The sequence below is a fragment of the Theobroma cacao genome, chromosome 8, assembly GCF_053813885.1.
Source record: "Theobroma cacao isolate CCN51 chromosome 8, ASM5381388v1, whole genome shotgun sequence".
NCBI classification, from domain to species: Eukaryota; Viridiplantae; Streptophyta; class Magnoliopsida; order Malvales; family Malvaceae; genus Theobroma; species Theobroma cacao.
In genome coordinates, this window is record NC_142646.1 from 27,618,043 (window position 1) to 27,644,536 (window position 26,494).

Here is a 26,494-nt window from a genome sequence, read left to right on the forward strand (position 1 = left end):
TTATTTATAATTAAGTTTGAAATAGTTTTACTATTTGAAAGCATCCGAACTTGATTATAAGGTATTCTAATATTTGCATTTATTAGATTAAACATTTTTCATCTCTTTATCCACTTTTGATTTATTATGTCATTTTTACTTCATTTACTTTTTTCTCTTTTTTTTCATTTTAAAAGTAGAATTTAATTACCATATACTACATGTTTAAATTGTATTAACTTCTTTGTAAAATATATTTAGGAAAAATTGAACAAATAACTAAATTGACAAGATAACATATATCAATATCATATTAAGTTTTTTTCATCTAATTACCCTTTTTTCAAAAAAATATATATTGATCTAAATAACGTATTTATAATTTAATTTAAAAAATAAACATCTCATATCAAAATAATATAATAGAGTGGTCTCATAGATTTTAAAAAGCTTTATGGTACGTTTGGTTGGCGAAATAGACAGGAATGAAATAGAATAATTATTATGTGGGAATAGAATGAGGTGGGAATATAATAGAATAGTTATTACTTAGTTTGGTATGACAAAGGGAATAAGATAAAAATAATTATTATGATTTATTGTAGTATTTGGTTGGTAATAATAATTTTGAAATAAGAAAGGAATAGAAAATAAAAAGACAAAAACACCCTTTATTATTTATATGACATTTTATTTTTATTAGATTTTTTAAATATTAATAATCTATAATTTAATTAAAATATTAATAATTAATAATTTAAATATTAATATTTATTTAATTTAAATATTATTATGATTAATTTTTATTTTATTTTATTTTATTTTTAAAATATTAATAATTGATAATTTCAATATTAATATTTATTTATAATTTAATTATTTATATTTTAAAATATTAATATTATATTTAATTTAATATTATGATGATCAATTATTTTATTTTATTTTATTTTTTAAAATTAATAATTGATTATTTATTTAAAATATTAATAATAGATAATTTAAATATTAATATTTTATTTAATTTAAATATTATTATGATTAATTTTTTATTTTATTAATAATTGATAATTTAAATATTAATATTTTATTTATAATTTAATATTAATATTTTATTAAAAGTTGGAATCAAGTGAGAGAAAGAGGAGAGAGAGAAAAATAATATTTTATACAAATGAAGTTATAATTTTTTAAATTTGTAAGGGATATTTTTGTTTTTATCAATTTTTGAATTTATTTTTTAATCATGGAATAGTTAATACTATAGGAGATGGTGGTATTAACTATTCATTGGTTTCGAAGGATTTTGAAAAATAACCATTCTTATGGAATTGCTATTTTTTAAACTATTTTTAACCAAACAAAGAAACCAAAATTCATTGAGAATAAATGAGAAATGGCTCCCAACCAAACATGCTATTATGCTTAGAAAAAGACAAACCACACGTGTTTGTGGTACAAGAGTGGCTTTTGGTTACCCTGTAATGGGGACTTTCTTGCCCAACCCAGCTCCAGTCTTCACAGCTAAATGTTGACACGTCGAAAATGAATAAATAAATAAATTTATAAATCTTAAAAAAATAAATATTCATCAATTATAATATAAAATGAATATAGTTATTGATATAAAATATAAAATGTTAAAATAATATGGTCGACTCTGAGTATCAAGTATAAAAAAGGATGATACTCGTATCTTATGACTCGTTACAAGTAATAAATTTTTTACCTGATTTGATTTCAAACTCGAATATAAGATAATCAAACTTTATGTGATAAAGTCCAAGTAATCTTGATGTTTAAAAATTTATTATATTTAAAGTTCAAATGTGAGTGTGATATGTGTAAAGATGATGTGTATATATGGAAGATCTAAGAACCCTTTAGTTTAGATTTTTAAGATATGGTGTCCAACATACCTCTATAACATACATAAAATGAAGCCTCAAAATAGCTTCATCCTCTAACCACGTGAAGAGTATAGAAAAAAAGTAAGAAAAACATTATATAAAAAAAAAACAAAATAAGTATAAAGAGGCCAATATGCAGTCTAGTTGGTATTAGAAACAAATGTTCGACTTGGGGTCAACAAATATGTTAATATATTTTTAAGTGTTGGGCAATTTTAGAAGGAAAATGTGAATCTCGTATTAATTGTATATAAGAATAAAATTAAGTATTTAAATATCATGTTATTTTTTAATTATGAGATATTTTTTATAAGATAAAATCGTGATAGTTAATGTGTTAAGTGGATGATGTGGACAGTAAATGAAAAAAATGCAAAAGTTGAATTGTGGGACAATTTATATAGAAGTTGATCTATTTTTTTGGATAAAATATATTGAGATTCTCAACCTTTGATCATAAATGCACTCGAATTCATAAATTTTCAAAATGAATGATTCGTTTAAAAAAAATATTTTTATTGAACACATAAACTCCGTTAATCAATCATCAATATTTTTATTAGTTTAATAACATGATAATTTTTTTAAAATAATTTCATCTTTCATTAATTTTAAAAATTATTACTATTTAAACTATATTTTTTATTTTTAATTTTCTTCTTTCTTTTGAAAAAAGCTCTCTAATTCTTAATCTTGATCAAGAGAGCACCAAATTTGACGCTTCCTAATCAAGGGAGCACAATATGGTCAGATTTGGCACACGGTTATCACGTTTGAGATGAATTATTATTATTATTATTATTATCTATATTAAAACTAATGACCTTACCGAAAATTATAGTTAAAATTTAAGAATATTAGTATATTTTATTATTATTGTTTTAATTTTTCTTATTATTGAACTCTATATCTTCATGCCTACTCAAATAGGGTTACTGCCCCTGTTTAGTAGCTTACTTCAATAATCTTGACAGTGAAGCAATGAAGCAAGGCGTGAACAGGCACAAAATCCCCTTTTTGCGTTTCTTATGGACCGAGTCAATTACTTTTTTGGTCCTGTGTCCTAGGTCAGACCTTTAATACCTAAAAGGGCAACCTGGTTACGTAAAACTGCCGGCCATGCCAAATACCAAAGGAGCTTATTTATTGGTCGACTTCCCTTGTCCCTTGGGTTGCGTATTTGACCCTGTCAGCTAATGTTATTTACATCAACCGCCACGCCATTAATTACAACTACTGGTTGTAATCATTTCCCTACTTTGATATTTCAAAGTGTCAGACTATTTCCATCAATTCTTTTTTTATGTTAAAAATGATATTGGTAAAAAAGAAAAATAATATAAGGTTTTAGCAATTTTCTAAATTATTTTTAAAACTTAAAATAAAGTATTATTTTATTATATTTAATTAAATTATTATATTTTTACTTTATATTAAATAAATATTTATAATAAAAATTAGTTAATTGTTATTAAATGAATCATTATTTGTCATTTTATATTTACATAATTATATCATCATTCACCAAATAAAATATTAATTAATAAGTGAATAGTTAATTATAAATTTTTATTTGATTGAAAATAAAATATAAAAATTTAATTAGTCTTATAAAAAATAAAATTTTATTTAAAAAATTTTAAAATATTATGTGAAAAAAATCATATGCTAACGTATGGAATCGTAAAGAACATTACTACTACTCGATTTTTCACACTTCTTTTTAAATAAAAAAATTGAAAATTTTAAAATAATTTACATACCTTTTTAATTATTACAAAAAATAAAATCTTACTCCTTTTTAAGTTTATTATGTACTGACATACCAAATCCCAAAAGATATCACTACTGCCAGGTCAATAAGTAAATAGTTAAGAGAAAGAGGGGCAGTTGGGGAATTTAAAGCTTCAACTCGCTTGCCTTCGAAATTTGACCTATATACGACGGCGCATTGACAGTTCGGGTTTGTTCTCTTCCTCATGCACTGCTTGCACCTTCTTGTCTTCCTCTACCTCTCTTAACTCTCTCTTTCCCTCCTTTTTTGCTTGAGCCCTCAAAGTCTGAAACTCGACAACCCTTTTTTTTCCTTTTTTTTTTTAATTTTAAGTTAATCTGCATACAATGTTGAATCGGTCGATGCCGGTTGCTTCAAGAACGAGAAGTAGGGAGGATGCCAAGTTGTATAGGGAGTACAAGAAGAGGAAGGAGGAGAAGAATATGGCTACGGGTGAGGGTTCCAGCCGCAGTGTTAGGGAGAGTATATCTGTGGCTTCTCAAAAGGAAACCGATGAAGGGCAGATTTTGATAGAAGATTCTGACAGTGAAGTGGTAGAGTACCGCCAACAAGGTCAACAAGACGAAGAGGCTGATCTTGTTCATCTTGAGAGTAGTAGTGATGACGATGACGATGACGTTATTGTTTCAGTGGACGGTTCTGATGGGCTTGCTAGTGGTGAGGATAATGACGATTCGGATGACTTGGATTATGGGGGGGAGGACCAGTCAGACGACGAAACTGTGGGTATTGAGACAGCCAGCCGTGTGAAACGAAGGCGTGGAGAGGTTGAGTTCGTCTCTGAGAAGAATGGAGTGGAAAGTTGTCAAATTTATAACAGTCAGGGGACTCCTGTGGGACGGAAGAGAATCAAACCTGTTTTGGTTGATTCAGATGATTCTGGAGTTAATGAAGATGTAACCAGAACCAAGTCTAGCTGTAGAAAGGGAAGGGCCAGCTCCTCCAAAAGAGTTGACCTTCTTAAGATTCTTACGGATTCTATTTTGGGAGAAGAAGACTCAGGTTCTACATTGGAGGAGCCATTCCAACAGGAAACCAGTTCCGACCCTTTGCCTCTAAAGTTCACTTTTGGAGTTGAGGAGACGATTCCTCCTGAGAAAACAGAATCTGAGGAAGAAATGGATGCACTTTGGGCTGAGTTCCAGTTTTGTCTTGCGTCTTCTGAGATTGGTTCTACTGATGCTCCCATAGTATGTTGTTGGCATTCAAAACAAGCAGACATATATTTCTATATAATTTGATTTTATTGCTTTTTATGTGTATGATACGTATATATGGGTGTAACTTCAGATTGGAATGTTTTAAGTATCATGGTGAATTTCTTGCATTATGTTTTTAACATTGTTGCATTTGCATTTCATTAATGTTGCTTTATTAGTATGGCAATTTTTGCTGTGCTTCTAAGCCTAGGCGCCAAGGGTGCAGTGAAATCAAGGTAAATCATGCTTGCCCCCCTCCGGGTGAGATGCCATTAATCAGGTGCTCACCTTTTGGGCCCAGGCACGTTCACAAAAATCATGTTTGACTTTAAGTGTCCCTTTGGTTCTTTTAGTTTTAGTTTCTTTTGTCAGCTATTCTTTTAATAATAAAAAGGGACAATTTCAACTCTGTTTACAAGAATAAAAGAGTAAGTAACATATTTGCACAACTTTTATTGAAGATGGAAGTGAAGAAACTTGGACCTTTGTTTATTATATTAGTTATGATAATGCTTGATCTTTGGAACGTATTAGGCAATATACTGGAGTAAACTCTTGAATCTTTATTAACAAAATCCTTATGTTTTAAGCTTCTTAGATAGAATACATAAGGATTTTCTTTGTTACCTATGTACTCCTTTAATTATCTTTTAGAAATAAGATGCAAAACTTCTTGGTTATTTCTAAGATCTTCTAGGCACAGTTAATGTTGTCAGTAGAAAAATAACTATATGTTTATATATCTGCACAAAAAAGCATGCTTGACTTTAAGTCTCCCTTTGGTTCTTTTAGTTCTTAATTTCTTTTGTTAGCTATTCTTTTAATAATAAAAAGGGACAATTTCAGCTCTGTTTACAAGAATAAAAAAAGTATATAATATATTGGCACAAAACTTTTATTGAAGATGAAAGTGAAGAAACTTGGACTTTTGTTTATGATATTAGTTATGATAATGTTTGATCTTTGGAACATATTAGGCGATATAGTGGAGTAAACTCTTGAATCTTTATTAACAAAATCCTTATGTTTTAAGCTTCTTAGATAGAATACATAAGGATTTTCTTTGTTACCTATGTACTCCTTTAATTATCTTTTAGAAATAAGATGCAAAACTTCTTGGTTATTTCTAAGATCTTCTAGGCACAGTTAATGTTGTCAGTAGAAAAATAACTATATGTTTATATATCTGCACAAAAAAGCATGCTTGACTTTAAGTCTCCCTTTGGTTCTTTTAGTTCTTAATTTCTTTTGTTAGCTATTCTTTTAATAATAAAAAAGGACAATTTCAGCTCTGTTTACAAGAATAATATATTTGTGCAACTTTTATTGAAGATGGAAGAGAAGAAACTTGGACCGTTGTTTATGATGTTAGTTATGATAATGTTTGATCTTTGGAACATATTAGGCCATATAGTGGAGTAAACTCTTGAATGTTTATTAACAAAATCCTTATATTTTAAGCTTCATAGATATAATACATAAGGATTTTTTTTGTATTGTATGTACTCCATTAATTCACTTTTAGAAATAAGATGCAAAACATCTTTGTTATTAATAAGATCTTCTAGGCACAATTAATGTTGTCAGTAGAAAAATATATATATGTTTGTACATCTACACAAAAAAGCATGCTTGACTTTAAGTCTCCCTTTGGTTCTTTTAGTTTTTAATTTCTTTTGTTAACTATTCTTTTAATAATAAAAAGGGACAATTTCAGCTCTGTTTACAAGAATAAAAAAAGTAAATAATATATTGGCACAAAACTTTTATTGAAGATGAAAGTGAAGAAACTTGGACTTTTGTTTATGATATTAGTTATGATAATGTTTGATCTTTGGAACATATTAGGCGATATAGTGGAGTAAACTCTTGTATGTTTATTAACAAAATCCTTATGTTTTAAGCTTCTTTGATTTAATGCATAAGGATTTTTTTTTGTCTTGTATGTACTCCAATAATTATCTCTCAGAAATAAGTGCTTCGCTTCGGCAAGGGCTTTTTTCTTTGTACCTTGTGCTTCAGGCGATATAATGGCCTAGCACTGTGCATCTGTCGTCTCTAAGAACATTGGTTTCTAATTTTCAATTACTGAAATCTTGCAAGGGCAGTGAGTTTTCTTTAAAGTCACTGTCTATGTGCTTTCTGTAAGATGTGGGCCCCCTTTTTTTATTATCCAAAAAAAGAAAAAAAAGAGGATGTGAGCCTTTTTCTAGGAATTGAACCTAAGGGATTCAAACTTTCTTCTTATTTAAAATTTAGAGTATGAATCCTTCTGTGTTGCTTTGAAGCATACAGGTTAGAAACTCATAACGCAATGTGCATATACTTATTCTTTGGTGGTTTATATCTTATGGTGTTTTCCACTCTTAAAGCTGTTCAATGCTTTAGTTTTTTATATGCGTACCAAATGGCACCATCTTATATGTGTACCTAAGAGGATGTGAGCTTTTTTCTAGGACTTGAACCTAAGGGATTTAAGCTTTCTTTTTATTTAAAAATTTGGACTGAGAACCACTCTGTGTTGCTTTGAAGCAGACAGGTTAGAAACATATAATACAGTGTGCGTATAGTTGTTGTTCGGTGGTTTATATCTTATGGTGCCTTCCACTCTTATAAATGTTCAACGCTTTAGTTTCTTATATGTGTACCTAATAGCACCATCAAAGTATCAGAGAAATGTTGTGTCAGGCTGTCAGCTTGCCAGCCCATATAATTTCCAAGAAAGTCATGAGATTCTTGGTAGAAGTCTAATATAATTCATTCCAAAATAGAAAGCCTAATGATCTGCTAATACAATATTTGCATCTTTATGGGTTTCTAACCCTAGTTTTTATTTAATTATTCTTTCATGTTGAAGTTCACAAAATCTAGTCCTTATTTGATGCTTTGTATATGTGAAGCTCTTTGTATGCACAAATGCAACACATATACAAAAAGCACAACTCCATTGTTTCCTTCTTGCATGGATGTGTGTTTCCATGAATTTATACACACACACACACAAACAATGGACACACAGTCAGAAATACATCTTCCTAGAAATGCTATAAACTAAAATAAAGGCCTTGGCTTTTGAGGTTGTAGATCTTGATTTGTTTAGAAAGGAATATCTGTCATTTCTAAGATCTTCTAGGTGCAGTTAATCTTGTTAGTAGAAAAATAGCTATATGTTTATGCATCTGCACTCCTTGAAGATTAAATTTGCAGTGAATGCTTTTGAAGCCGTACGAAAAGTTTAGTAGAGATGGTGACCTGTGTGCTATACTGTTACTGGTTGGATTTTGCTTTACCGGATCAGAGTTTGTTTGCCCTTACATTACTACTTTCAATGTCATATAGGCTGATAATTTGAGATATTAAATATGCAGAAGAGGGAGGGAGAAGTGAAAGCATGCATCTAAGTTATTTTTCCTGTGAAACTTTATCTCAACTTGTCTGCATTCTACTTTTGTATATTTGAACTGAAACTTATATTGTTCATATTGGTGAACAGGTGGGAAAAGAAGATGCTGATGTTTCTGAGGTTAAACATGACACAGCAACCCTCTGTCGTCAAGGGCATCATCATATTATCCTTGATGAAGAAATTGGATTGAAATGCAAATTTTGCTCTTTTGTACAACTGGAGATCAAATATATTGTACCACCTTTTGTAAGTTGTGTACGATCCTCTATTCTTAATATTTATAATAATCTATGTTGAAATTTGTTGAAATTAATTTTTATTGCTGGATAGACATAGTATTTTTGGCTCGCTTTCCCCTTACTTTTGTATTGCTTATTCAAAGTTGAAACACAAATCTGCCAGAAGCTGGGTTGTTTAATTGGCATTTTTGTTTTTGAAATATATTAGGTACTGTTTGTGCTACGAATAGCTGGAATTTTAAGCCCACTTCATAAAACTTGATGGATATAGATTTCTACAATTCCAATGAAAACTATGATTGTAGACAAGCTAAATGGCTCAAAACTATTGATATGGATATTTGCAAGTCAGACGTAATATGTTTTTTGTTGGCAACACTTGAGTAAATAGCTCTTACTAACATCAGATATTTGATTCTTCATAATTTGGTTACGCTTATTGCAGATGACAGATCCATATGGAAAATTTGAGAGGCGAGACTTTGGCATGGTGGACTCTGCTATATTTGATGGCCTTCAATATCACGACTCTGACTGTGATATGCCTGGTTGTGATCCCTGGGCAGATATCCAAGGCACAGTGTGGGAAATCATTCCGAAAGTAAAAGGTCAACTGTACCCGCATCAGCGTGAAGGTTTTGAATTTATTTGGAATAATATAGCAGGAGGAATATATCGAGATAAGTCAAAAAACTCATCCAATGGTGGTGGTGGATGCATTATATCTCATGCTCCTGGGACAGGGAAAACTCTCCTAACCATAGTCTTTCTATACACATATTTAAAAGAATATCCAGGTTGCAGGCCAGTGATTGTTGCTCCTCGAAGTATGCTACTCACGTGGGCAGCAGAGTTTAGGAAGTGGAAGGTTGATATTCCCTTTCACAATCTGAACAGTCTGGATTTTACTGGCAAGGAAAAAGCAAAGGGTATTGGTCTTTATGAAAAATTTAAACAGAATGTCCCAGATGGACCTCTTGCCCGTCGTTTGGTGAAATTGCTTTCCTGGAAATCTGATGGAGGCATTTTGGGGGTCAGTTATCGACTCTTTGAGCAACTTGCTGGGACAGAGAATAAGGGGAAAAGAAAATGTACAGCTATAGATAAGCATGTCAGTAGAATCCTTCTTGAGCTTCCTGGTCTCTTTGTTCTTGATGAAGGCCACACACCTAGGAATGAAGGAACTCTTATGTGGAAGGCTTTGTCAATGATTAAAACAGAACGCCGGATCATTCTCTCTGGAACTCCTTTCCAGAATAACTTTGATGAGCTCTTCAACACACTCTGCTTAGTGAGACCGAAATTTGCAGAAGGAATCCAGTCAAGAAACCAAGAAAGGGTTGGTAAAAATTGCCGTTTCAAAAGAAATGAAGCAAAAGAGAAATGGGCCTCTTTGACTGGTTCCATTGGCAAAGTTGCTGATAGAGATGAAGCTGGGAAACTGAAAGAGCTTAGAGCTGTAATTAAACCATTTGTGCATGTGCATAAAGGTACAATCTTACAAACTACCCTTCCTGGTTTGAGGCATTCTGTGGTTGTTTTACAGCCATCTGACCTTCAGAAGAAAATTCTTGAGCGTCTTAAGGAAACAAAGAATGCTCTTTTCTTAGATTATTATGTGTCCTTGATCTCCATCCATCCCTCTTTGTTGCAGCAGTTATCAGATCAGAAGGATGTTATGGAAAGTGTTAGCTCCATTGCTCGCATGGATGAGTTAGAAAGAATAAGACTGAAGCCGGATAAAGGAGTTAAAACAAAATTCCTTAAGGAACTGCTTAAGTTTAGTGAAGCTCTGGATGAGAAGGTCATCGTTTTCAGTCAATATCTTGAACCACTAAACTTAATAATGGATCAGCTTAAGGATTTTTTTAAATGGAAGGAAGGGGAGGAGATACTGTACATGCATGGAAAATGTGATATAAAGCAGCGTCAATCCTCAATCAATGTTTTTAATGATCCAACGAGCAAAGCAAGGGTATTGCTTGCTTCGACAAAGGCTTGTTCTGAAGGTATAAATCTTGTTGGAGGATCAAGGGTGGTTTTGCTTGATGTAACATGGAACCCATCTGTGGAAAGACAAGCTATATCCCGTGCATATAGGCTGGGGCAGAAAAAGATTGTCTACACTTACCACCTTATCTCATCTGGGACAATGGAAGGATTGAAATGCTATCGACAAGCTGGGAAGGATCGGCTATCTGAGCTGGTGTTCTCTTCTTCTGAGAAGGGTGATGATCATCAGAAGAAAGTCTATGATGTTTTAGAGGATAAAATTTTGGAAGAGATGTTTCAGCATGAGAAACTCAAGTCTATGTTTGAAAAGATAATAAACCAGCCCAAAGATCTTGACTTAGTTGTAAATTTTGGGGATTTGTAACAATGATGTATACCTGTAGATATTTCATTATAGAAGGCACTGAAAGAGTCCTAACTTGAGGAGCTGATATTGTTTGCTTTTTGTTTATATAGTGTACTGGGGTTTTAAAGCTGCATGGAGTCTTTTACTAAATGTGTATGCTGATCAGAATTAAATGATGATGAACCAATGCAGAATTGGAATCCTTACTGGTGTGCACAAATAGTAGTTGGTCTGGGTTTTTAATCTTTAAGATTTCCTGTACTTCATATATCTTAAGCACATCTTGTATGCTACTGCTTTGTTTTTCCTTTTTCTGCTCAACTAATCATCTATGATCATCTAGTGTGCTTTACATCTTGAGAACTTATATTTTCTCTTGACAACAAATGAGGAACATAACCAATATAGGAAACAAGGAATGCCAGACCATATCTGCATTATTTATTTCAATATTTAGTTTTGCTACTCTGTTAACCTCAATTGAGTTTGTGCCGTAGTGCCTTTTAGGTGGTAAGCATGATACATGGACTGAAATTAGCATTTTAACTTTTTGAGACATGTTTGTGTTTCCTAAGGGATTAGTTCACTATCAACTCAACTGTGATGAGAAAGACTTTGCTATTGCAATATCTGCCTCCTACTGTGTTGGCAACAGGCATTGATGATGAGATCTTGGCAAAGTCTTTAAAAACTGATGTTTCCAGAATTCAAAAACTCAAGGCAGGGCTTGCTTGCACCCAAGGCCTGAGATAAGGGATCTTGAACTATTAACATTCCAAATTTTCTGGATTTTTAATGTGTTGGCCTTATTCTGTTTGCAAAAGGGGAATTCATCAGTTTGTTTTGTTCTGTTAAAGTGCCTTAGTTATTTCAATAAATTTAGCAGTGGCAATGTGTGGGGTATGACATCTGGTTGCTGCTGATGAAATTTAAGGACGAATGTCCTCTTGCGTTTTGTTTCCGTTATTGTGATTCTGTTTCTGTTTTGTGATCGGCTTTATGTTTTACGGGGTGCAGTTATGTTTCTTGGCCAAGTCCCTTGAGGGCTTATTGTGGTCATTTTGTTTGAGGTGATATGTAAGCAGTGTTAAAACTGCATGACTTCTTGCACCTGGGTTTATGACCAGCACATTCAAATTATTGACCAAGCAAAAAGGGAAAAGATGGATGTAGCAAGATATATGATTGTGTTCCTTTTGCATTGAGGATGAATTTGTTATGAATTCTCAGGTTTTCTCTTTCCTTGAATTCTAAGCTTCCAGGCAGTGCAGAAACTGCCATGGATGAAGATTATAGAGCTAGAATCTTTCAGACTTGAAACCTACCCTGCTCTGTGTTTTGAGCCCACATAAGAAGAGCCTTCATTGTGTTTCATGTTCAAAGAAAAAGTTCAAATTCATCTGTTTGATTCCTAGCAAGCTGCATTACAAAAGATTTCCCTAACGGTAACTTAACGATAAGATTTATTAAATTCGTAATTTATTTTTTTTAATTTTTTTGAAATAATTTTTTATTTCTCAAATTAATCGACCCGACTTGAATTGTGTTTAAAACTTAAGACCTACATGAAATTTATTTAAATGGAATTGATTCATTTTTTAAAAAATTTATTTTCAAATTATTAATATGTGAAGATTTAAATTAATATATTAAATAAACATTTTTTAAGTGCCATTCGGGTCACACTGAAGTCGGATCTCCAACGGTTTCAAACCGATCCAATTATAATGACGGTGACGTTATCAAATCATTTTTTTTTTGTATTTATATATTTTTAATTTTAATTCCCTTATCTGTGTACGAAAACAGTTGACACTTGTCCTCTTCTGCTCCTTCTAATTTCTCTCTCTGTGAAGAAAAGGATATTATCTCTCATTACCCCAGTTCTCACCCCCAGCTTACTTTTTGACGTGTCAAAATTCCATTGGACCATCAACATGGAAAGTCATACGGCCCCCTAGATGCAGCTAATCCAAATATGCCACGTAGTCGCTCACAACTTCCTTTATCTCCCTCTATGCTACTCCCTAACCATTGCTGGGCGTTTGTACTTTGAAGGCCCAACCATTTCATTCGTTCTTTCGTTCTTCCCTTCTCTCTAAATTGCGAAATTTCGGATTGAATTGGGGATTGGGGTTTGTGGGGTTTCTATTTTTAGATCAATTCTTTGATTTGGTCGCCCAAAAAAGGAAAAAAAAAAGAATCAAAATCCAGCCATGGAAGGTGAGTTACTGGACTGGGAGGTGCTCCAAAACTCGGACTCGGACTCAAACTCCATCGTGGTTAACTCGCCGGAGTTGAGGAATCTTGAGGAGATCGAAGGTGACACGGATGGGATGATAAGGTCTGATTACTTCTCTCTTGATAATCAGAGTATGTATGCCAAGGTGGGCGATGCGAGTGAAGAAGGCTCTGTTGAGTCAGATAATCCGAGTTGGATTGATCCCGGGCCAGAGACTCGGTATGAGAGGAAGAATTTGGGCGAGTTTTGGTCCGATTCAGGTAGTGATCGGTCCGATGATCGTAAATTTAATGATTCCGATGTGAAGAACGAGTTGGGTTTTGTTGAGAATGAGAAACCCCCTGTAGATTTTGAAGGTATTGGAGAAATGGAAGCTAAGAGTGAGAATTCAGGTAAACTTAAGCCTGATGATAGTAAATTTAGTGATTTGGATGGGAAAAAGGGATTGGGCTTTGGAGAAATTCAAGTTCAAGATAAGGATTTGGGCAAATTCTGGTCTGATTCTGGTGGAGATGGTATTTCAATGAAGTTTGAGGATGATGAGAAGGAGGGTGACATTGGTTTTGGTGACTTCATGAAAAAGGGAGCTGAGGTCGAGAATTCAGGAGAGCTTGATGATGGGAATGGCTCCACTGTGGAGTTGGAAGGAGGAGAAGGTAATCAAATTGACACTGAAGGTGCTACGATTGATGAAATGAAGTTATGTGTGAAATCAGTTGATGAGGGAGAGAAGAAGAGGGTTGTATGGTGGAAAGTTCCTTTTGAGCTCTTGAGATACTGTGTTTTCAAGGTCAGCCCTGTTTGGTCCTTCTCTGTAGCGGCGGCTGTGATGGGTTTTGCTATATTGGGACACAGACTGTATAAGATGAAGCGGAAGAGCCGGAACTTGCCGCTGAAGGTTACCATGGATGATAAGGTCAGTTGCTGCATTTTTTTTTCTATTATTGTTGTCAATATGATGAATTTCAGTCAATATTGGAAATTGAATTATGAATTATGTCTCATATTATATTATTCTCTAGTAGATCACATTAAGTTGCGCCACTGTATTATAATAAAGATCCTTTTTTGCTCTAGGTTTCACATTGCAATTGTATTCATTCTCTGTTATCACAAGAATCTTTATGCTTTGTTTTATTTTTAATGCATTATCTCTTTTAGATTCTTGATGACTGGTTGAGATTTTTTGTTTGATTGATTAGTCATAGTTTCTACTTGCATCTTCATTTAGTTTCTTGATTTGGAAGCGGTCAGTCGTTTATTTGAATGTTAGGTACTTTCCTGAGCGAACCTCATATGTTTGATTGATTATTACGTCCTTCCTAATCTAAACCCAAACGTTCTTCTCTTCTTTTCACCTTTGGCTCTATTTGGTTCATGGAAAGCAACTTTCTGAAAGAAATGTTCTGTGGGGAATATGTTCGATAGAAATAGTACATTTTCATTGTTGGGTGGTCAGAAAAATGTCAATTTTCGGATGTTCCTCCCAACTCCCCCCTCCAAAGAAGAAGAAGAAGGAAAACACCCATCTCTTTTCTCTTTCCATTAATCTTTCTCCTTAGGTTCCCTCTCGCTTACAACACTGGACCACTCTGCTATGATGGACTGGCCAAGTGTGAGCTGCTTTATCTTTTCTTTCCTCCTTCACTGTTCCTTCCCTCTCCGATAGAGCCAAAAATTTTTTACTTTCACGCTCTACAAAGATAAGCTGAATGATAAACCTATTTACAAAATGGAGAAACCAAATCAAGATTCAAGGCGTTTCACCTTTGAATTTTCCTTAAGACTATTAGCTGACAACCGTATCATGGCCAACACATTTATCATTGTGATAGTACACATAATTAAAATCTAAGTGTCTTGGATAATCAAGTATTTGTAGCAGATCAAGAAACTTGTGGTTCAATTAGGTGATTAGCAATTCATTACTTTGGTTGATAAGAGCTATTGTATGCAAATTTAGCCATTGGAAGGGTTTGGTCTCAATTAGTAACATGGTCACCAACACAAAAACATAATAGATAACCCAAGCTTCTATTTACAGCTTCTCTTTGGCATTGGTTTGTGGGTGAAATGGTGAAGAAAACTTCACTTATGTATTCAACATTTTCCACAAGGATCGCCAAAAATAACTCATAAACTTTACATCATTATCTGAAACAAAGGTTTTTGGCAAACCATGAAGTCAAACAACTTCTGTAAAGAAAAGCTTAGAAACATGTAAGGAATCAGATGTCTTGGAACAAGGAATAAAGTAAGCCATCTTAGAATAGGGATCTATCACCACAAAGATTGAATCATGAACAATCATGAACTCTTTAAATTTTAGGTAATCCAAGAACAAAATACATACTTAGATCCTGCAAGGTTCAATTGGTATTGGCAATGGCATTTATAAATCAGTATTCTATCTTCTACTGATATTTGACAAATTCGACATTGAGCAACAATCCTGCCAACATCCCGCTTTATGCTTGGCCAGTAAAACCTGTCCTCCACCATTGCAACGGTTTTATCTCTTGTAGAGATGTGTTAGGCAAACAAAGATGAGTTCTCTTGAAAATATAAATATCATTCAGGGAAAAATTAGGTTAACCTGTATTTTTTCCAACTGAAATGATCAGCATATAATATGCCAAAGTCCTTGCAAGATGGTTAATCACTCTTCAGCAACTGAAAGCCCACAACTTCAATAGCCATAGAAGTGAAAATTAGCATAACTCGACTAAGTGCATCAGCTGCATTATTTTCAGTTCCAGCCTTATGTTTAAGACCAAAGGAATATTTTTATAAGAATGCAACCCAATTTTCATGGCAATGATTCAACTTCTTTTAAGAGTTTATGCACTCAAGAGCCTCATGGTCAGAATACAAAACAAATTCCTTTGGAATAAAATAACAACGCCAGTGGCAAAGTGCTTGAATCAGAGCATGTTGTTTATCCAAGCCACCTTGTATGGTTGAGAGTGAGGTTGGGTTGAAAGTTTGAGGTGGTCTACTGTGGAGGCTAAAACAACATTCATGCAACTTCCACCATCAATGATGAGCTTTCTAGCTAAATCATCGCAATAGACGAAGGTTTGAAATATTGAAGTCCTTCGCCAATCTTTTTTTTACCTCTTTAGGAGCTCTAAGTATACATCGAACAACAAACAAGAGAGAGATATCCACATAGCAATCATCTTCAAGATCATCAGCCACATAAGTTCCATTATCAAATGAATTTTCTTCCACAACATGTTCTTCAATTGTTTCTTCCTTCTCTTGATCTATTCCAATGTGTAAGTTATGTTTTCTTGGACATCGGTATAATTTTATGTCCAACTTCCCCACATTTAATCAAGTAATACTCCTACTGCTCTTACTTGAATTATTCGAAACATCATAGGAAGAAGAAGGTTTTGACCTGTTGGACTGGTTATAGGACTGAAAAGGGGCTGATTTGTTGTTGTGTGTTGCATCAGAAAATCATTTTGTTGTCATTTCCCCAACTTGAGCTGAGACTTTCTTGGTAATTGGATAACTTAAGTACCTCTGTATCAAGTTCTGCTTGAAATGCATTGTTGACATTGTAGATAGGCTGTTGAAGCAATGGTCTCTGGATTTCATCTGCCAGACCTGCTTTTTGAGCTGCTGTTTGGTTAACATCTTCCTCAAATTCACTCCTAATCATTAGTTCATCAAAGTTTTGCATGTAGTCACCCACTGACATGCAGCATTGCTTCAAAGTAAGAGCTTTGTCATGCATCTTGTCAAGATATTTAGGCAGCATATACTTTTCTTTTAGTTTAGCTTTCATCTCATCCTATGCATTGAATTGGGTCCCATCTGGCAATGTTTCTTTCAACGCAATGCACCATAGCTTTGTCAACCCAACAAGCTTCATTTTTGCAAATCAAATTCTTAGAGTTTCCAACATGTCGTCCTAATTGAAATACTCCTCAATAGAGGAAAGCCATTTCACTAATACTGTAGGATCAACTTTGCCCTCGAAATTTGGAACTTCAATCTTAATTTTCTTGGTTAGATCCCCACTTGTATCTTGTGCTTCTTGCCTTCTTCTTTCAATCACTTGTTGACCTAGGTCAACTCCATTTTTTTATTTATGAATAAATATTGTATTTTATTTAAACGTTGAAAATATAAAAATTGAAAAATATGAGAAGGCTTGTGAGCCACTTGAGTCAAGCATTACAAAGCTTGAACTTGATTTGCTAGTTAGCCAAGCAGCTGGAGCTCGAGCTTGGCTCAACTGTAAACAAGTCAATCTTGAGTACACACCAAGTCGAGCCTGAATAGCTCATGAGTAGCTTGAGTCATTTACATTTGTACTCATTTGTGCATGTAATTATATGTGGAGTTGTGATTGTAAATTTCTGAAGTCCTATCATCTCCAAACATCATGGTGGTTGTATCCGTATATTGATATTCATCATAATAATCCAACTATTCATATTTGCTTCCCTGCCTTTTCTTTTTCTTTTTGGGTCATGGAGGTTTTTGGTTGGATGTATTGGAGTATGAGGTTTGAGGAAAACCTGTTTGTTCTTTGTTTTTGAGATATTTTGTTCATCCAGATTAGAAACAGGTTTACCCTTTTTATGGTTAAATATTAGCCCCGTTTGTTTTTTGAGCAATAAGTTTTCCCTCTGTATATGGGTTCTTACATACATGGCTGCTAGGGTGGTTGTTCTGCTTGCTCTTTGCTTGTGCCCTTTTATTTGTGTACAATTCCTTTTTCATTTAGTTGTTGCATTTGAGATGCAGTGAATATAGTGATTATTGTGATTTTAACAAAATAATACTATATGCTCCCGTGTTGGAATATATATAAATTAAAAAAAAAATTGGTAGGGTACAATTTAACAAAATTGTTCTTTTGTTGACTTATATTTGCAGAAGGTGTCTCAGTTCATGACTCGTGCTGCTCGTCTCAACGAAGCATTCTCAGTTGTAAGACGTGTCCCCATTATACGGCCTTCACTATCCACTGCTGGGGTGAATCCATGGCCTGTGATGAGTTTGAGATAAAAGGTAATACTGTGAAAAAAAACAACAACAAAAGACCAAGGAAATTGGTGTTCACAAGGTAAGCTATAATATTATGTTTGCTTTTGCTGTGTTGTTGTAAGGATGATTGTTTACAGTTTACACTTTTCTTTATGTATGGGTCCTGATGTCTATTCAGTATGTAAATTTCAGACTGTAATTTGTTTCAGCACCCTTTATATATTAAGACCTTAAGCCAATATCATAAATGCAAAATCTTGCTATATGCAGTTCACAAGCTTGGTTTAGTTGGATAGTCCACTCCTGCCCCCTCCCCCTTTTTATCACTTTCTCTTTTGCAGTGATGATGCCTATGTGCCTACGACCTGCAATGGTCTGAAAGAAAGAATGTATAAAGTCAATGCTTTACAGCTTTGAAAGAAAGAACATATGACTTGAACCCGAATCTACTCGAAATGGGATAAATTTTAATTGGAAAGAACCTGAAAGTAAGTGATTTGATGTTTAATTAGGTTCGACTTACAGTAATTTGAAACTCGAAATGATTCGATATTTGTAGTGATTTGAGTTTAAATTGATCTAATATAAAATGATTTACGAGATCATACGACGTGAATTGAGTTGAAATTAAAATTATATGAATTTTAAATGATCTAGACATGTCTATATATTGAAAATTTTTTTATAAATAAAGTTAAATATTTAATACTCATTTTCAAGTAGAAAAATCTCCAAAAAGAAAAATATATTTTAAAAAAAAAACTCAAAGAAACATTTAAAGAGATTAAAAAATTAAAAGCTTTACCAATATATATATTTTTAATGAAATTTTATAATAATTATCAAGTTGTAAAGATATTATATATATATATATATATTATTATTATATACATATTATTGGACTGGGATTGAATTACATGTTTATATATTCATATCGTCTTAAATTCTTGAAAAGATATTTCATCTAAAATCAATTAGCAACGTGTTAATTAGAATATTTTGAATTTATTATTAAAATTTAAATATGAATTATTGTGGATGAAAAAGGGAAACAAGAAACACGTGCATGCTTGGATTTGTTGAGAAAAAAAAAAATCTATATATGGGAGAAAAGTCAGAGGGCATGGTGAATCCAAAATTCATAGGAAAGTCCAAGGAGTCCTTTTCTCCGTGGCAAGTAAAAGCAAGGTTTTAAGTTTCACCAGAGCATGCTCAAGGGATGCACTTCGTGTAATATGAACAGAACAATATTTATTAAAATATATTTATATTTCAATAATCATATGATATTCATTAAATAATATAAGTATTTATAAAGCTATTTATCTAATTAACTTAAAAGATAGATTGTTAGTGTTTTATTATAATTAGTCACAAAGAACTCTCATTCCTTAAGAAAGATACTCAACCATTGAGCCAAAACTTACAATTCTATATTGACATTATTGGATGCCTTAATTTGGTTTTTTTGGATAAAAAAACTCTTCTGAATCCATGGGTACTACACATTTTTTGCTAATATATTCAACAGAATCTAAGTTTAGTTTCTCATCACACGTAAAAACAAATTATTTGCATAATTGGTCAAAAAAGAATATATAAAGAAACTAACATGAAATAGTATATTGTAATTGTACTTAAACACCGTAAACAGAATTTGTAGCAAAGAATAAGAAAAGTGATATAGTATAACATACCATAAGCATATAACGTGCACATAAAAATATATATATAAACAAGTATGAAATGTATACGGATAAAAGTTGAAAAATAATTTTTAAATAAAGTTAAGTTAAAGATTAAAAGCTTGATGAGTACATATCAGAATGCGCATGAATGTATATAAAATAGTAGTTAGCAATTAAATTGTGTATATAAAAGGTAATAATCATAGCAAGAATCATATGAAATTCAATATAAAAACTAAAATAACTTTGTCTTGATCCAGCTAAGGAAAAAGAAAGTACATGTTAGTCTAATATAATGAAAATGTGAGGTAAAACAGAGTGGGAATCTAGAGGCTAAAAACAAAAGGAAAAATAGAAAGGTTGAGAAACCAAAGAGAAGGAAGGTTTTGAATATTGAAGAGCAAAGACAAAAAAATGCCTCCAAAGATGAGGCAAAAAGCGACTACGTCTCATAACATGGAGAGAATCAAATCTAATTTTCCATTTTCAGTTAGTTGAAAAAGTTAAAAAAAATATGGATATTATAGGTCTTAGATCAAGAAGCCATCTCGGTCTTAAGCAAATCAAAGTAACAAGAGATATGAAGGAAGGACAGAGTGTGAGTGGTGAAGAAGAGGAGCCCTTAAGTCCCATGGCTCGTATGTTTCATGAGCCTGACTCTAACGTATATATCATTCTCATTGTGGGGTTTAAGAGCCCCATCGAACCAGATAGTTTCAAAGCAAACTTGGTGCATACTTTGCTTAAGCATCCTTGTTTCTCTGGTGTGCAGGTGAAAGAAATAAATGATGCATTACATGCCATACCCATGATTTTGCAAACGTTAACTTGTTCTAACATGAACAGTGCTTACAGGCAGGGGCGGAGGGTAAACTTACAATGGGGGGGGGGCCAAAATTTTTAAAAATATTTATTTTTTATATATATTTTATCAATGGCCCCCCAAAATTTTTGAAAATATTTATTTATTATATATTATTAATGGCCCACTCAAAATAAATTTTTTATTTAATAATTAATATAAATAAAAAAATCAAACAACCTCACAAACCTACTTAACTTTACCCTAATTTAAGTTTCTCTACACCTCTTTCTCTTTTTCTTTTTCTCTTCTCTTTTGGGTCTTTTTATTTTTATTTCTCTTTTCTTGTAACTTACCATTAAAACACACTTTATTCTTCAAAAGAGATTTATGAGCTTGTGAGTTTGGACAAAGAAAGGACAGAGATCATCCACCACTATTGTGTAAAATTAAGAAGAGGTAAAGTTTTCTTTTACCTTTTTCTTTTTATTTATATTATTTAACTATTATATGAAATCTTGTATTTTGTATTTAATTATTTATATTTTATTCATTATAGTTTTATGTTTTATTTTTTAAGTTTAAATATAAATAAATAAGAATATTGAATGTTGATTATATTTTTTTTTTCAGGTTTGATTAAAATATGAGTAAGTTGAAAACAATTGACAAATTTTTTAAAAGAAAAGAGGTAGATCGCTCAAATAATTCTCCTACACTGTAGCCACCAAACCTTAATACCTCATCATCAAAGTTTTGAAGATATTAAAACACTTTCTGAATTGTGCCAAAGATTTGCATAAACAAAAAAGTCAAAGAATTACCACTTGATTGATAGATTAATTCGCTTTATTTTGACTCTTTCGGTTTCTACAGCAACTACAAAGAAAGTCTTTTCAGCAATGAAAATTGTGAAAACAAGACTCCGGAACAAAATGGATGATGAGTTTCTTGCAGATAATTTAGTTTTTTATATTGAGAAATATATTGCCAGTCTTTTCAGTACATAGTCAATAATTGATGAATTTGAATCTAGAAAACATCGTCGAGCACAACTTTCTTATATAACTATCATAAGTTTTTTTTTTATTTACATGTTATATAAAATTATTGTCTATTATGAATCTTTTGATCGTTGGTTAAATTCAACATATTAGTTTTAAAAATTTTTATCTTTTATTTTTTTTCATCTTTAGCCCCCTAAACAAAAATTGGCTAGCTCCGCCCCTACTTACAGGTTGCAGATGAGAATAATGGAGGGGAGCTGAAATGGGTGAAAACAGAGGTAGAGTTAGAGAAACATGTGATAATCCCCAGGGTGGATGAAGAGATGGCCTCTCAAGGGGCAGCCGATAAATTTGTTGAAGATTACATCGCCAACATTAGCAAAACCAAGATCAGCTTGTCCATTCCCATGTGGGATTGCCATATTCTCAACATCAAAACCTCTGATGCTGAATCCGTACTCGTTCTTCTAGTCCATCACTCTCTGGGGGATGGCACATCTCTCATGTCACTACTAATCTCTTGCTCTCGTAAACTATCTGACCTTCTCGCATTGCTAACTTTTCCAGCAATGAAGAAGAAACAAATGCCTACTACTACTACTACTACTTGGCTTTGTTTTTGGATCAGACTTTGGTCTTTCTTCCTGTTGATTTGGAACACATCGGTTGATCTGCTCGTGTGTGTCGCAACATTGTTTTTCTACAAGGATACACCAACACCCCTCAAACCTTCTTCAAGGAGGGTTGCTTGTACTCCTGGGAGAATTATGCGTCGAACTTTCACTTTGGATGATATCAAATTGGTGAAGAATGCAACTAACATGGTTAGAGATCAACCATTTTTCCTCTTTTCTTTTTTTCAATTTCTTTTTTGTTTTCTTCTTGCTAATATATGAAAACAACTTTTGATATAGGTGTAACTGAAGTTTTTGTTCTTAGTTGATTTGGCTAATTATGGTTTACCTAAAATGTTTTTCATTGGGCTATTTGTAGACTGTCAACGACGTCGTCCTAGCAATCACTCAAGCAGGCTTATCTCGATATCTCAATCGCAAATATGGTAAGTTTACGAGATAACATGAAATGGAACAAAAATCCTCTGCTCCCATTTGGTACTGAAAACTCTAACCTTGAAAGCCTAAACCAGAAACCCTAAATTCTAAACCATAATATGAAAAATTTAAAAAGCATGTAATACAAAATTATAAAAGGTGCACCAAGTGATGATAGAGAATTTATATTCCATGAAATAATACTTTTTGGTTTTCAACAAAAATTTGCAATTTGAGACCAATTATTTGCATAAAATTTGACGGGTGAGATCCATAAGTGTATCTATATTTATATAGAGAGAGTTATAAGAAAAAATAAATTTGATTAATTGGAAACAAATATTGAATTTTACAATTATTATACAAAATGTAATATGAATTTGTCCGACTACTTACAAATAGTATGTATGTAATATTTCTTCTGTTTCATATATGTTGTCACGTGTTGACTTTTATTTTTGGTTGTCTAATTTAAATGTATATATATTTATTTAAATTTAATTTGATAAAATATTTAAACTAATTTGGTTTAAAATTAAAAAAAATTTCAAAACAAGACAATAGATATAAGACAAAGAAATTAAATAATAATAATAATTTTTTCCTTGCGATAATGGTATTGTTGGACAATTTAATATTTTTTGTTAATAATTTTTCACAAATATTTTGAAAAAAAAAATATTAGGATATGAAAAATCTTCATGGATCCCTATAAAACATGTGCAACCGTCCAAAGAAACATACTAGTAGCTGATTGGTTTGAAAGCCCTATAACTTGGTATGTTAATGGCAGGTAAGACTAAGAGAAATGAAGCTGGTAGGAAATGGGAAGACAATCTTCCCAACAATATTCGTCTCAGAGCCACTCTCTTTATCAACTTGAGATCATCTCCTGGGATTTATGTGAGTAGTTTCCTTACAGTATCAAAGGGAAATCATGGCTTTTGAATATACTTTAATTATCTCATTCCCTTTGTGTAAAATGAATTTACAGGCCTTGGGTGAGATGTTGAAGAAGAATAGCAAGGCCGAGTGGGGCAACAAGATTGGCTATGTTCTCTTCCCTTTTACGATCTCATTGAAAGATAATCTTTTAGATTACATTCGTGATGTTAAGGCGGCCACGGATAGAAAAAAAGCTTATCTAGAAGCCAAGTTCAGATTGTTAATGGCCATGGTTTTTGTGAGGTTTTATCGTACCAAAGTATGAATCATGACCCACCAATGCTTTTTCCCATTTACGTATATATATTTGCCTCAATTGCTAATTATCAATCCATGGATAGTTTGCTAAATTTCCCTCAACAACTATGTGGTTCTCGAATGTGGCGAGACCTCAAGACGATATCACCATATTTGGCAATCAAGTCGCCTACATTGCTCCTTCTTTGTATGGCCAACTAGTGGTAATTAGTTCCCCTTTCTTAAAATGTCGATATGTTTAATGTTAAAAAAGGTCACTTGAATGATGAGTTTGGGTTGGCAATTGAACTTTGCAGGCACTGACAGTTCATGTGGTTAGTTATGCTAAGATGATAAGTATGGTGTTATCAGTTGATGACAACATTATTTCTGACCCCTACCAGCTGTGTGATGACCTTGAAGAGTCCCTCAAACTCATCAAGACATCTGTCATTTCCCAATAATTAAGAATAATGAAGGGCCACTTTTAGCTAGTACTGGCCATAAGTTAGGATGTGATGCTATGTGCATGAACTGTAGCTAGTTGAGTTCGTTTTAGTTCTAAGTATTAGGAACTTGAGTGGTAATGCTTTGTTTAATACTATGTAAATAAAGCGTGTGCAATTCTTATATTTGCCCTCTTTTTTAATTGTAAAATATATATATACATATTGTTATATATATATATATATATGTTGTTACTTGCTTGAATTGGCTTTTATTTTTCATCTCAAACGATCAAAAGATTTCATTGATTATAAAATGGTAATTACAAAGCAGAAGATGCAATGGCAGCCTAGACAAAGCAACATTCAAATGTTAGATTGGCATCTATTTATAGAATGGAAAAGACAGAAAACGACAAGGATTTAATGATTTCAAAACCTTTTCCTTGCCATAGAGAAAATGACTCATTGACCTTTCCCATTAAATTTGGAATCACAATACTCATTGATAGCTTGATGAGTACATATCAAAACGTGCATGAGTGTACATGTCAAGCCCAGCTCTATAATATATTTGCCATGTCATTCATGTACTTGATAGCATGTCTGCATAGTTGGATGCCTCAAAAAATCGTTAAAAGTCGACATTGTACTTAGTGATACAATTAAGTCGATTAAAGCCTCGAACTAGTCCAAATAGAGATTTTGGGATGTATTTGAGAGTTATTGAACCTTATAATGTCTTAATATGGTGATTTGGAATTCGAGGATTGATTTGGAGTCTAATCTGGAATTTTCATAACGTAGGGGTAAAATGGTCATTTTGCCACCCGAGGGCAAAAATTGGAATGTTGGACGAGATTTTTGACCAAGTTTGACTAGTTGGAACATAATTTGAATTTGAGAAGTGAAAAATTTCAATTCTGAGCATAAGGGCAAAACGGTCATTTCAAGTGTCCACGATGACGTAATTGGAATTTTTGAAATTTTACACCACCATGGGACTTGTTAAGCCCATGAATTTCACCTATTATTATTTTATACTTTGGATAATTAAGGTATTATATGTGGTGGTAATAGAATGCTTAATTGTTAAGTTTTAATCATGGACCAATCAAGTGACGACACGTGTCAAGTTTTAATTTTTTTATAATTTTCTTTATAAACCAGCATAAACCTTTCCCAATTCACTCTTCATTGCTGTGAAAGCCAAAGAATAGAAAAACCCTAAGGAGGAAAAATTCAAGAGAAATTCATTGGATTTTCGAAAAACGAAGCAATCACAAGTAAGATTTCGTAATTTAGCTTAAGATCTATCATACCCATGCTTTCTTTTTCATTTTCTATGGTTGAACTCAAGTTTTCATGATGGAAGCATGCTGGCCGAATCAAGGAGGGAAGGTTTTGAGGATGGGTTTTGCTAGATCTCATGTTATCTAGGCATTTTTAGTTGTTTATGATATTCAGTGTGAAAAACAAGTAAGAAAACAACATGTTCTTTATCCAACCCTAATTGGCCGAATTCTATAGGGAATATTTTTGAAGATGAATTTTGTCATATTTCATGTTATCTAGCTCATATTTGATGATTCATGATGTCAGATATCGAAAATGGTTATCGAAAAGTATAATTCCTTTAGTAAACGACTTGAACAATAATGAGAAAATTATAGTAAATGGACTTAGAATTGATTTCTAATGAGACATACAGACTTATTGGAGTACCGAAAGTGCAATGAATCTATTTGGAGTTCAATTGAATGTTTTGGCTAATTAAACAGTGTATAGTGCGAATTAGGTTGAATACCATTTCAGTCCAACAACAAATTGAACCTACGTAAAACACCATCTTTAAGTGATTATTCGAATACTTCTCATTCAATTTCATACATTCATAAATAGCCTGAAATAGTTTTATAACAGTTTGGCACAAATATATTGAATTACTTGTTATGTATTATGTATAGGTGGTGAGCCCTTTGGTAAGAGTAAGGTTATCGTACTCGAGGACCAAGAGTAGGAGTACTCTCGTTATTGTGAGTAATCAAACGATCATCTTAACTATCTAAAGTTGTTTCTACTCGTTTTTATGTTTTAAAGAATAATGAATTTAAATGGTAAATTATTATGTTTTAAAATTGAAGTGTTGGTTAAACGAAATGAGATTTATAACTTGTT

At 32.6% G+C, this 26,494-nt stretch overlaps 3 protein-coding genes across 3 annotated transcripts; all 3 read left to right on the forward strand.

The window, feature by feature from the left end:
* The first annotated feature begins 3,930 nt into the window (after window positions 1-3,930).
* Window positions 3,931-11,037, forward strand: LOC18592904 (SNF2 domain-containing protein CLASSY 3-like). Its single transcript, XM_018125452.2, has 3 exons — window positions 3,931-4,874; window positions 8,377-8,535; window positions 8,974-11,037. Exons 1-3 carry the CDS (start codon window positions 4,011-4,013, stop codon window positions 10,903-10,905), a joined length of 2,955 nt encoding a protein of 984 aa, XP_017980941.2. The 5' UTR covers window positions 3,931-4,010; the 3' UTR covers window positions 10,906-11,037.
* Window positions 11,038-12,967: 1,930 nt separating this feature from the next.
* On the forward strand, window positions 12,968-18,416 carry LOC18592905 (uncharacterized). The gene is made up of 2 exons (XM_007019843.3): window positions 12,968-14,045; window positions 18,029-18,416. The coding sequence occupies exons 1-2, from the start codon at window positions 13,104-13,106 to the stop codon at window positions 18,158-18,160; spliced, it is 1,074 nt and encodes a 357-aa protein (XP_007019905.3). The 5' UTR covers window positions 12,968-13,103; the 3' UTR covers window positions 18,161-18,416.
* Window positions 18,417-20,392: 1,976 nt separating this feature from the next.
* On the forward strand, window positions 20,393-24,334 carry LOC18592907 (medium-chain-alcohol O-fatty-acyltransferase-like). The gene is made up of 7 exons (XM_018125528.2): window positions 20,393-20,599; window positions 21,867-22,460; window positions 22,630-22,696; window positions 23,482-23,591; window positions 23,683-23,892; window positions 23,975-24,094; window positions 24,188-24,334. Exons 1-7 carry the CDS (start codon window positions 20,408-20,410, stop codon window positions 24,332-24,334), a joined length of 1,440 nt encoding a protein of 479 aa, XP_017981017.2. The 5' UTR covers window positions 20,393-20,407.
* The last annotated feature ends 2,160 nt before the right edge of the window (window positions 24,335-26,494 follow it).

Bases quoted from the DNA above. Each gene is read 5' to 3' on its own strand.
- LOC18592904 (XM_018125452.2), top strand. From the start codon at position 4,011: ATGTTGAATCGGTCGATGCCGGTTGCTTCAAGAACGAGAAGTAGGGAG. The intron at 4,875-8,376 runs GTATGTTGTTGG...ATTGGTGAACAG, and splicing joins GTTCTACTGATGCTCCCATA to GTGGGAAAAGAAGATGCTGA. The intron at 8,536-8,973 runs GTAAGTTGTGTA...CGCTTATTGCAG, and splicing joins AATATATTGTACCACCTTTT to ATGACAGATCCATATGGAAA.
- LOC18592905 (XM_007019843.3), top strand. From the start codon at position 13,104: ATGGAAGGTGAGTTACTGGACTGGGAGGTGCTCCAAAACTCGGACTCG. The intron at 14,046-18,028 runs GTCAGTTGCTGC...TTATATTTGCAG, and splicing joins AGGTTACCATGGATGATAAG to AAGGTGTCTCAGTTCATGAC.
- LOC18592907 (XM_018125528.2), top strand. From the start codon at position 20,408: ATGAAGGAAGGACAGAGTGTGAGTGGTGAAGAAGAGGAGCCCTTAAGT. The intron at 22,697-23,481 runs GTAAGTTTACGA...TGTTAATGGCAG, and splicing joins ATATCTCAATCGCAAATATG to GTAAGACTAAGAGAAATGAA. The intron at 23,893-23,974 runs GTATGAATCATG...ATCCATGGATAG, and splicing joins TGAGGTTTTATCGTACCAAA to TTTGCTAAATTTCCCTCAAC.